At 61.2% G+C, this 11,688-nt stretch overlaps 1 protein-coding gene across 1 annotated transcript in view; it reads left to right on the plus strand.

Moving 5' to 3' along the window:
- Nucleotides 1-11,643, plus strand: part of LOC106898018 (zinc finger protein 385C-like) — a 55,894-nt gene extending 44,251 nt beyond the window's left edge. Inside the window, 6 exon segments of the mRNA XM_014959074.1 lie at nt 2,340-2,450; nt 4,440-4,599; nt 5,166-5,495; nt 7,827-8,014; nt 8,191-8,304; nt 8,884-11,643. Of these exon segments, the coding sequence (XP_014814560.1) occupies nt 2,340-2,450; nt 4,440-4,599; nt 5,166-5,495; nt 7,827-8,014; nt 8,191-8,304; nt 8,884-9,108 (1,128 nt within the window). The 3' untranslated portion in view covers nt 9,109-11,643.
- The last annotated feature ends 45 nt before the right edge of the window (nt 11,644-11,688 follow it).

The raw sequence follows: 11,688 nt of genomic DNA on the forward strand, positions 1-11,688 counted from the left end.
GGGGGTTGTCTTTTCTCCCGGGTGACGCTGTGCAGGAGTCGGTGCTGCCCCGGGGAGCAGGAGCTGTTTGTGGCCGCCCAGCAGAACACTTTGCACTTTGAGCAGGTCACAAGGCTCTCATGAACCCAGCAGATGTTTTACTCCAGAGCAAGAGAAACCTTTCCAAGCTGAGCTCTCCTGCCACTTAAATCAACCACAACAGGGGGAAAAAAACAAACCCTAATGAAACACTTTGTGCTCAAAGGGCCCTTTCCAGCACCTGGGGTGTTGGAAATCCCCGGGACCCAGCAGAACCACGGCAGGAGACGCAGCTGAACTGATGCTGTGTCCCTGAATCCCCGTCTCTGACCCCCGGCGGGGAGCTCAGCGCAGGGATCTCTATTTATATCGGTAGGAACATCCAGGGATAAATAGAGTAACGTGAGTCAATAAGTATTCTCCAAGTGTGCGGTGCCCAAAACCTCTGCTGCTGAGTCCATTCTGCTGGAAGAGCCTCCACCCGCCTGGCTGTGGGCACCGGTAGGTACCGCTGCGGCACCGACCCCGGGGGAGAGAGGGGGGGTCTCTCTCATACCTGAAACAGCAGCCAGTGCCTGCACCGGGGGGAGAAGTTGGCAGTGGGTTTGTCTTTTCGCTGGGAGAGAAGCACAAGGGCCTCTCGGGTGGCATCCAAGCTTTGTAAGGGTTCAATGCCAAGGTTGGAGCAACCTGGGCTGGTGGGAGGTGTCCCTGCCCAGGGCAGGGGGTGGCACTGGGGGGGGCTTTGAGGTCCCTTCCCACCCAAACTGTGCTGTGATTCATAGAATCCCAGGGCTGGGCTCCCAGCACAGCTCCCTGCAGGCTGCGCCCTGACCTTGCTGCCAAGGTTGGAGCCGTTTTTTCTTTGTTTTGCGTGGAAAAGGCGGGTTTATCTCTGGCAGACGAGCGCCGGCCCCGTGCCCGCCCGCAGGCTGGCACCGCAGGGATGCTGCCGTGGCACACGCGGCAAGGTTTGTCGTCAGGGGTGGAGCAGCATCTCTGCCATCTGTAGCTTCCTCCGGGGTCTCCGCCGAACCCCCCAACCGCCTCTTCGTTCCTAGGCCAGATAAGTGAGTAAAATTTCGTAGCGAACAGGCACTTCATTAATCACCTGCTTTTACCATTCTGCTCACTCCTGGAAAGGAATCCGGGGTCTGGATAATGGCTCCGTTGTCCAGGCATGTGCCTCAAAGACTGATGCACCTGTCTCGGCAACCAAATAGCTCCGCAGAGAAATGCGATCGCCTGAAAACCCAGGGCTCTGCTGACAGCAGGACTCAGATAAGATAATCTTCCTGTGCCACGGGGTAGGGGAACAATACTCGCATTATAGATTATAGCCCCGCTCCAACAAAGAGGTTATTCTTTTTCCATACCCCCCCCCTCCTTTAATAAATGCATTTTGTTTAAAACAATTATGGTTTTTTCCAACAAGTTTGCTGCCTGGGCTGAGGAGTGACGCCGAGCCCTGGGCAGGGAGGGCAGCGCTGTCATCAGCCCCAGCATCTGCCTCGCCGGCGGCTCCGCGGGCTCGGGGACGGGCACGGCTCACGGCGGAGCAGCGCAGCCCTTCTGTCCCCCTGCCCGGCCCTGCTGTGGTACCCGGGGCTGCAAGTCGTTAGGCTCATAATTGGATTAGAGCAGGAGAAGCACGCGCCCGGCTGGGAGCGGGTGCCCATGGCTGTGGGCACTATTGTCCCCCCAGTCCCCAGGCTCCTGCCTGGGCTGTGCGGTGTCTGTGGGCAAGCACTGGGCACACTGGGCTCTGCTCGCCCCCTCGGCTTTGCACGGGGAGGTTTCAGCTCCCTGACCAAGAGCACGTGGAGGATTAGTGGCTGGTTGCTCGTCTCTGTCTCCTCTGCCCCCTGTTCTGGTGGTTTCTGCTCCTGCTGAGTGTCTGGGGAAGCTGTCCTGGCGCTGGGAGGTTGAGGGCAGCAACTGGGAGCTCAGAAACTGATAATTTGAAATCTGTGATACCGGAGTGGGCAGTGAGGGGCAGGGAGGACTGGGTCACCAGTCTGTGCCCCCGCAGCAGCCTCGTCCCCTCTGCTGGACCGCAGCGGGAGTTTGGCCCCTGCCGCTTTGGGGTTTTCAGGGATGGATTAAAAAGGCCAAGAACGGGCATCACCGCAGCACTTTGCTCTGTGCCGGACCCACCGCAGCCCCTGCTCCTCCCTGGCACCGGGTCAGAGCTCTGCCGGTCCTCACGGTGGCTCCTCGGCCAGCGCGGCGGGCGCAGGCATGGCCGGGGCACGGTGCCGTGCCGGGGTGGCCGTCACGGCGTTGTCACCCAGCCCCCCTCTGCCTTCCCTCCCTTGCAGATGGACCCGGTGCAGAAGGCGGTGATCAGCCACACCTTCGGCGTGCCGGCCCCGCTCAAGAAGAAGCAGTTCATCTCCTGCAACATCTGCCACCTGCGCTTCAACTCGGCGGTACGTGGGGCCGGGGGACGCGGGGGGTCGGTGCCGGTGATGGGCTGAGCAGGAGGAGCATCCCATGATGGGGACATGGCCCAGGTCCCCGTGGTGCAGGAGATGGCTCCTGGCAGCACTGCCTACCTTGGCTCAGTGACTGCTGACATCTCCATGGACATCCCCCCTGTCCGTGGCGATCCCGGGGTGCTGTGGCCTCCCTTTGCCACCCTGGCTCTTCCCCCTCCTCAGCGTTGTGTTTGGGTCTGTTCCTCGCTGCCTTGGTCTCAGCATCTGTGCTTAAGCTGCTTTATCAGCCTGTGCAATTCGTGTCTGGTCCTCAGGAGCTCGATATAATCTTCCCCTCCTTGGCTTCCCACAGCTCTGCTGGGGCAGGTGGGTTTTGGTGGGTTTTTTTTTCCCCCCTGCCGTTTATTCTGAGTAAATCAACCGCTTTGTAGAGGGGAGGAAGGAAACATTCGTTGATCCCTGCAGTAATGAATTTGCACAGGGCTGATCTTTTGTGGGAAAAATTGATAAAAGGGCTTGAAAGGGAATTCTCGTTCAGAGCTGGCAGGAGAGGGATGGGAAGGGGGGGGATCAGAGCCTCCTCCACATGGGCAGCCCCTCAGAGCCCCTCACCAGGGCTGGCTCTGCTCAAAGGAGGCTCCCTCACTCATCCCAGCCTGGGAACACACATTCCCTATGGAGCTGCCAGCCTGGCAGCATCCCCTGGGCTCAGGCATCCCTTCCTGGGGGAGCGAGGCAGTGCTGAGCCCCCCCAGGACGAGGGTCCTGAGCTGTATCAGCAGAGCCTGGGGATGGGGGCTGCTCTGACAGCAGGATTCAGAGTTTCTGCCCTGAATTATTCTGCTCTCCAACCGATGGCTGGGGGAAAAGCATCACTTTCCCCTTCCTGGCTGGAAGCACGGCACCGGGACTGCCAGTCCCACAACGGGGGCACCCTATGCCCATGTCCCCCCACCCCGAGGTGATGTCTGTGGGAGGGGGGGTGCTGGCACAGACCCTGGTGGGCCACTCGTGTTCTGCACAGAGCGGGGCCGGGTGATGGGTGACCTACTTCGGCTGCCACCCGGCCCCATTATCTGGGGGGGGTTCATTGTATTTGCTAATGAGACCCCACGCTTGGATGGGCCCTTGGCTTTCCCACGTACCCACCGGGTGCTGCCCCCCCCCAGACACCATTCCCAGCCCTTGGAACGCCGCCGGGGGGAGGGAAGGGAGGATTCTTCCTACCGAGAGCGGGATGCCTTGGCCGGCCTCTGAGAACGCCACGCAAATTAATCGGTGCTGCTCAGTGGTACAGTCTCTTAATTCATATTGGATTTAGTTTCCATACATGGCTAAACTGCAGTTGTTTTGGGGGGGGGGACAATGTGGCATTGTCCCCTGACTGCGGAGTACCACCAATGTTTGGGTGATTTCCTTTTGTGTGTGGTTTTTATCAGTTTGGTGCAGGCACGAACCCATCAACGTGCACTTCATTATGCAGCGGTCGCTGGGAGAAAGGAGCCCCGGGAATGTAAATTGCGTGTTAGACACCCCTTAGGTTACAATGGGGGACGTGTCCTCCCCACCAAGCTGCCTTTTTTTATTTTATTTTTTTACAGCTAGCGATTCATTGTAGGCTTCTGAAGTCGTAAATCGCGCCTGAAAGCTGCTTTTTTTAAGAGTGACTTGATGCATTTAATCAGAGCAGGGTCCTTATCTCGGCCGTGCAATGCGGGGATGTCTCAGCAGAGTGATACCTCCATACACCGGGGTGCAGGGGGGTCTGGCAGGAGGGGGGAAGCGGCTTCATGCTGCCCCCGGCCAGAAATACCACCTCCGAGGTGGCCCTGGGGATGGATGTCACCAGGGGAGGTGGCTGCATTGGAAATGTGTCCGAGTGACCGTGGCCGGGGCTCACCCCATCACCCATCCTCCCTGTGTCCATCCGTCTGTCCGGCCACAGCACCGATGCCACCACCCCCATCTCTCCCTCCCCAGAACCAGGCAGAAGCCCACTACAAGGGCCACAAGCACGCGCGGAGGCTGAAAGCCATTGAGGCCATGAAGAACAAGCAGAAGGTGACGGGGGCTGCGGCGGTGCCCACCGGCCGGGACTTGTCCCCCAGCCCCGATGGCAGCGGGGAGCCCGGGGGCACAGGTAGGGGCAGGGGGACGGGAGGGGGCTCAGCAGGGTTCCTGGGGGTGCAGTGCCATTTGTGTTCACGTCCCTGTGGTGCCTGTAGCATCCTCAAGAGCCCCATTAAATCCTGGACGGCAGCAGCCTGGTGTCGGAGCATCCCACGGTCGGCTGCTGCTGGGGCTGAGAAGTGATTAGCGTGGCACAAATGCTAATAAATGAGCTTTTGTGCTCCGCTGGCATCCCCGGTGGGCCTGGCCAGGGGCAGGGTTGCAGGGAAGGGGTGGAAATCCAGCCCAGGAGCCTCACGGCGGGTGTTTCCCCTGGGGTTTGGTGCCCCTGGGAGATGATGGCTGCAGGAGAGGACGCGTTCCCTGCCCATGCCCGGGTGAGGGCTCAGGGTGACAGGAGGCAGATCCCCCCAAGCCGAGGCTTTGGATCAGCCAGTGCCCAAGAGGGTGTTGGGGTTGACAAGGGTGATCTCTGGAATCCAAAAAACCATTTCAAGCACAGACAACTTTCTTTTTCTGCCCATTTCTGCCCATTTCTTTCTTTCCCCCCCCCCACTTTCCTTCCCCTGCCACCAGCTCCAGTCAACGGTTTGCCAGAGCCGGAGGGTGAGTGCAGCAGCCTGGGGCTACCCCCTGGCACCGAGGACTCGCAGTCGGAGCTGCCGGGCAGCACAGCCCCCCTGGGCTCCCCACCGGCCTCCGAGCTGTCGGAGGGCACCTCAGATGCCACCAGCGTGGCCTCCTCCTCCGCTCCCACCGCCGAGGCGCCAGCGGCCGAGTCGGGCGGCAGCGTCAGCTCGGCCCCCGAGAGCGAGAAGGAGGGGAAGAAGAGCAAACAGCATCTCTACTGTCCCACCTGCAAAGTCACCGTCAACTCCCTCTCCCAGCTGGAGGCTCACAACACCGGTGAGGGCATCGCACGCACTGGGGACGGGGGGAGGTGGGAATTTGGGGGGGACACAGGCCCCTCGCGGCTCCATCCCGGGCCCCGAGCAAAGCCCCGCTACGCCTCATCCCCAAACAGCCCCTCGTGAACGTTGCTTTAATTAAAAAGGGTTAATTAAGGTGGCTCGTAAAGGTTGGTGGCCGTGCTTTACCTGCGCTGCGGCTTCTGGGGTGAATTTTAGCAAGGTCAAACGCTCTCTTATTGTTTGTCCCCCTTAATTAAAGACACTTTCAGATACATTTAATCAAGTGATTGGAGGCTACTTAATATTCCGTTGCAGTGTGGCTTTAAGCTGATAGCACTCTGAGTGATGGTGCCTCCGTCAGCCCCGGGGTCATCCCCCCAAAAGCCCCTTCAGTGCTTTGGGCTCCTGGTCCTTTGGAGAAGCCCCTGGGGAATCGAACAAGCTTCGGAGCCCAGCGGCAAACGATGGCCCGTGGCTGCGTGGGGCAGCCCCCTGGGGTGGGCAGGCATCTGGGGCTGGCCAGGGTCCCCCGGAGGGGGTGACCAGACCCCCTGGGGCAGCGTGGGGGGCAGCAGCCATGGTGTGGGGGGATCTCTGGGCCCTGCAGCACCAACTCCCAGCTCCCCCCTTTCTCTGGGGGATGCTAAACAAGGTCGGGCACCCCAGTTTTAAAGGGAAGAGGTTCCTCCCCCCCAGTTCCCCCAACCCCAGGCGCCCGCAGGGGTGGCAGGAGCTGCTGAGCACAGGGGTCGGCTCGGGACAGCGCGGCGGCTTAGCTGCAAACATGTCCTTTGGCTTTTGTCAGCTCCGGTTACAAATTCAGGAGCTGATTTGGGGGAAAAGAACAAACAAACAAACAAACCAACAAAACGTTTGCAGGCTCGTGCTCCTCCGTGGCTGTCACACAGACACGGGCTCCTTGCTTAACGCCGGAAAAAATAGAATTAATTACTGGTGGCTTAAATTACTTGCCCCCCGCACCCCCCGCCCCGCCGTCCCCAGCAAGGTCAGGACAGAGTGCCCTGTCCCCAGGTGTGCTGGGATTTTTGGGTTCCTCCTTCCCCGCCTCCTCCAGCCCTGCTGAGCTATTCCTGGCGCCGCGGCCGGATCCTCTCTGACCTTGGGCACGGCTCGGATGCCGCAGCGCGGTGGCCACGCGTGCCCAGCGCTGCAGACTGCGCTCGCGCCCGGGGACAAGGCGCCAGGCTCCGGCAACGCGCTTAAAATAGCAGTTTCTCCGAAGGTCTGGCACATGGAGATGGAGGAAAAAGGAGGAGGAGGAGGAGGAGGAGGAGGGGGGGGGGATGTCTCCGGGAAGCCGAGCATTTCTGGTCTGCTCGTGAAGCACAGCTGGCCCTGAGGGCTTGGCAGGGTTTGGGAAAGGGCTGGTGCATCCAGTACAGGCAGCAGGACACATTAGGGGTGGACCTGCTGGAGATAACTTCTGAAGAGAAAGATCTAGGGGTCCTGGTGGACAGCAAAATGGCAATGAGCAAGCAGTGTGCTCTTGTGGCCAGGAAGGCCAACGGAATCCTGGGCTGCGTAGGGAAGAGTGTGGCCAGCAGGTCAAGGGAAGTCTTTCTCTCCCTCTACATCCAGTTCTGGGCTCCCCAGTTCAAGAGGGACAGGGAACTATTGGAAAGAGTCCAGCGAAGGGCAACAAAGATGATTCAAGGATTGGAGCATCTCCCTTATGAAGAAAGACTGAGAGAGCTGGGACTCTTTAGGCTGGAGAAGAGAAGGCTGAGGGGAGACCTTATCAATGCCTACAAGGATCTCAAGGGAGGGTTGATGGAGGAGGGAACCAGACTCTTTTCAGCAGTTCCCAGTGAGAGGACGAGGGGCAACGGGCACAAGTTGGAACAGAAGAGGTTCCACTCAAATATGAGGAAAAACTTCTTCCCAGTGAGGGTGGCAGAGCCCTGGAACAGGCTGCCCAGGGAGGGTGTGGAGTCCCCTTCTTTGGAGATTTTCAAGCCCCACCTGGATGCTCCTGAGTAACATGCTCTGACAAGCTCTGGGCAATCCTGCTTCAGCAGGGGAGTTGGACTAGATGATCTCTATGGTCCCTTCCAACTCTAAAAATTCAGTGAAATTCAGTGAAATCCCCAGGAAGAGTCTGGACTCCTGGGAAGCTCCATGTCCCCTCCGATGGGCACGGGGAGAGGGGGACACATGGGGGTCCCATGGGACAGGGGGGACACAGCGCTATGGAAAAGGTTGCTCTAAGGGCACCTTTCCTGCTGCCGTGGCACTCGGCACGGTGTGGGGATTTTTTGCAGGGTCAGGGTTTGGTGAGTGTCCCCTCTGTCCCCTCTGCCACCAGGCGCCAAGCACAAGTCGATGCTGGAAGGGCACAGCACCCAGATGAGGCGAGGCCGAGGCAAGCTCCTCTCCCGGGCAGGGCACAAATCCAAGCGGATCGGCAACAAGGGCAGCATCAACATCCAGAACAAGGCGTTCCACTGCCAAGTGTGCGAGATCTACGTCAACTCGGAGACCCAGCTCAAACAGGTGGGTCTCCACCAGGGCTTGGGGGTGCAGGGACACCGGGCACGGGCGTGCAGACCCCTCTGCACAGGCACCGGGGGCTTGGCGGGAGGGTGGTGGGTACCTGGTGGTCTCCTGTGAGAAGGGGATGGGTGGCCCCTGTCCTGGCTGTGGGTGACGGGGTTGTTCTCCCCCCCCAGCACATGAACAGCCGGAGGCACAAAGACCGGCTGGCGGGGAAGCCTCCCAAGCCCAAGTACAGCCCCTACAACAAGCTGCAGAAGAACGCTGCCCTCGCAGTGAGTATTCTCAAGGTACCTGTCTGCCAAATCACCCACCCAGTTTGCCCTCCGAGCCCCCGGGTGCTGTGTCAGCCACGACCTACAGCGAGATACAGGGGCTGCTTCTCCTCAAGCCCCGGATCCCATCCTCACGTCCAAGGGGAGGGTGGGGGGAGTTCCCAGTCTGTGTGGTGGGGAAAGAAAGCCTGGGAATAGCTTGAGTGCAGCAGCACTGGTGATTCTTCCACCTTTCTTGTGATTTTGGAATGGGGGAGCTGTGATGGTTGGGTGCTTAAGGTTGCCATGGCTCAGTGACACCTGGCTGAGGTGCTGGTTTGCAGAGACACGCAGTGAGAGTTGGGCAGAAAACATCATCCCAGGGCTCCAGAGGGGAGCACGGCTGCAGGGAAGGGGGCAAAAAATCAGGGCAGGTCTCTGGGTCAGGGTGGTGGGGCTGAGGGGAGGTCACCACGACAGGGGCATCCTGTGCTGGGGCTGGATTTACTGGGAAGATGTTGGGAGAGCTCAACCGAGAGCAAGCACGGGCTGGGGCTGATGTGGGGAGCTGGGGGCTCACTGGGGGGCTCATGGTGTGTCTCCTCCTCCCCACAGTCCAAGCTGGCTTTGCAGAAGCATCTCACCAAAACCCTGGCCACCCGCTTTCTGCCCAGCCCGCTCACCACGGCCGCCATCTGTGCCATGCCTGGCCCCCTCGCCCTCAGACCGGCCGCTGCCACCACCCTCTTCCAAGCCCCCATCCTTGGACCAGCCCTTTTCCGGACGCCGCCAGCCCACGTCCGCACCACACCGGGCCCCATCGTCTTCGCCCCCTACTAGAGCCCCTCCGAGGGTCTGTCCATTGCCCACCGGGCCGTGCCGGGGGGTGCCCGGTGCGGGATGGTGCCCCCGAGCAGGTGGCTCTTCTGGCTGGTGGGAAACCATAGTCGTAGACATCAACCTTGGCTTCTCCTTGGCTTCAAGTGGGCTCCTGCTGGAGCAAGATCCCCCGGCAGAGCCCGGCCAGCGCCACCATCCATCCCTGCTGCTCCCCCCTTGGCCCCACATACAGCAGGGGGGAGGACGGTGCCCGAGTCACTGGGACCCTCTTGTGTCTCGTGGCCAGGGGCTGCCTGTCCTCAGCCCACTGGTTTCTCATTCATCTCCTTCCCAGTTCCCAGAGTGGAATAAGAGGAGCCAGCAGCTCCCCATGGAGGGAGCATCCCTCTGGCCGGTCCCTGCCAGCCCCATGGGAAGGGAACTGTTGGCGGGGGGAGTCTCAGCCCAGTTCTTACTGGGAGGAGCGGTCCCAGCACAAGCAGAAGGTTGGCAGTTCCCTCTCGAACCGGGCTGGCTGTGCCTTTGCCAGCCCCACGCTTGCCCCGTGCTGGCTGGGGACATCCCTGCTGCCCACCAGCCCCCCGTGCCCCACAATCCCTTACGTCCCACCAGCCAAAGAGCCCCCGCCGCGGTGGCCCCCAGCCACACTGACCGTACCTTCACTCCGAGAGCAATAGCTGAAGCCCAGGGCCGGTGCCTCCCCCCCCCACCCCAAAAGCACACTGCCCCTGCCCTGGACCCCCAGAAGAAGCACACAACGGGCCGGTGGCCACAGACAGGCTCCGCTCCAGCCCCAGCGAGGATGGGAGAGCCAGCCCCCCCCTCCCTGAGGAGGTGACCCCCTGCTCAGCCATTTGCCACCCGCAGGGGACAGCCCTGTCCCTACCTCCCGGGAGATGCTGCGAGGCTGAGTGAATGTCCCCAAAGCACTTTGGGTTCTCCAGTGAAAGGACACGCTGCTGCTCACCCCCCCCCAGCAGCCGCCGGGCCCAACCGTCCCACCCCATCCCCATTTGGAGCTTCCAGGGAGTTACTGGTGACTCCCCAAAACAGAGGTGTCCCCGGCAGCCCGGACAATCAGGTAGGAAGGAGCAGGTGGCCCCCCCAGCCCGTGCTCGGCGCTCCCCCAGTGACGGAAAACGGGCTTCCATGGGACCCCCCCTCAAGCCGTCGCTCTGCTTTTCACTGTGCTCCCAAAGCCCAGCCGTGGCCTGGCCCGAGGACTGTCCCCCCCCCCGGGGGAGCTCCGGGTGCCCAGAGCTGCTGTAAATAGGAATATGGCAGGAAAGTTGCGACCCGCCGGACCTCTCGCCGGAGTGACGACCCACCCCGATCTATGCAATCCCGGGGGAGCAGCTCGCCCGCCGCCTTCGCTGTCTGCCACTCACTTTGGTGCTCACGCCGGCTGCGCAGCCAGGAGGGGCCGTCGGCGCCCAAAAACCAAGGCAAGGCTCAGCTCTGTGCAGACAATTCCCCTCCTGCCCCCTCCCTGTGCTGGCTCAGAGACCTCCACCGTATCCCACGTCCCCTTCTGGCCACGGGGAAGAGGCCGGTGGGTTCATCCCCCTGGGAATCCACACGCACACGTCTTCGACGTCTCGGCCATACCCGGCGCCTGGAGTTTGGAGGATTTTGCCCACTGTGCTCCACCGATGCTCAGGAGAAGGTCCTGGTGATGGGAGGTGAACGGGACGCGGCCAACGGGTCACTCTCACGGCTGAAACTCTTCTGCTGCCCGGAGCTGGCAAAGAGCTGGAGCCTTGGGTGAGGGCAGGAGACCTGCAGGGCAGCACGGAGCCCTACGCCAACGTCTGGAGGCCCCATTTCTCGTGCCATGGACAGCCCTGACCCACAGTGCCACCGCCACGCTCCTGGCTCCAGGAGCCCAGAGGAGCCCTGGGGTATGGATTCTGCTCAGGGCATCGCCTTCCACCCCAGGGAGAGCAACAGCAGGAGGAGAAGAGTGAGCATCTCTGGAAGGCTGGGGGTAGAGATGACCAAAAGGTCTTACAGCGGTGTTGGGGAGACCTGGCTCGGAGAGCAGCACGGGAAGGCAGGCTCCCAGCAGCAGTGGCTCTGCCAGGGACGGGGAGATGGTCCTGCAGCCCAGGGGACACGTGAAGCCTGGACCCCGCATCCCACGGGACCCTTTGCTGGTCAGGGCTGGCGGGCAGCAGGAAGGACACAGCTCCGATGGCGTCGCCGTGCCAAGCTCCAGCCTTCCCCATCCCTGCTCATCTCACTGTGCTCTTCCCCGGCCACCGCGCCGGTCACTCCCAGCCCCGGCCACCGCAGAGACGGGCCACGTGTCCCCTCCTGCCACCAGCCTCAGGAGCCCGGGAGCAGCCGTGCCCCAGCCCCCAGGAGCCGCTCGGGCACCGGTGGGTCGTTCCCCTGCGTTTTGCTCTGAAAAGCCCGTGCTGGAGCCAGCGGTGGTGGCTGCTCCCATCACCCCTACACCAGTGGAGTCCTAATACACTCCTACACTTGGCACTTTAACCCCTTGAAAGCCATTCCTTCTAATAACAATAATACTGCAACGAGCTGCGTACGAACACACTCCCTCTATCGCACCCCCCC

Source organism: Calidris pugnax, unplaced genomic scaffold, assembly GCF_001431845.1.
Source record: "Calidris pugnax isolate Ruff unplaced genomic scaffold, ASM143184v1 scaffold341, whole genome shotgun sequence".
NCBI classification, from domain to species: Eukaryota; Metazoa; Chordata; class Aves; order Charadriiformes; family Scolopacidae; genus Calidris; species Calidris pugnax.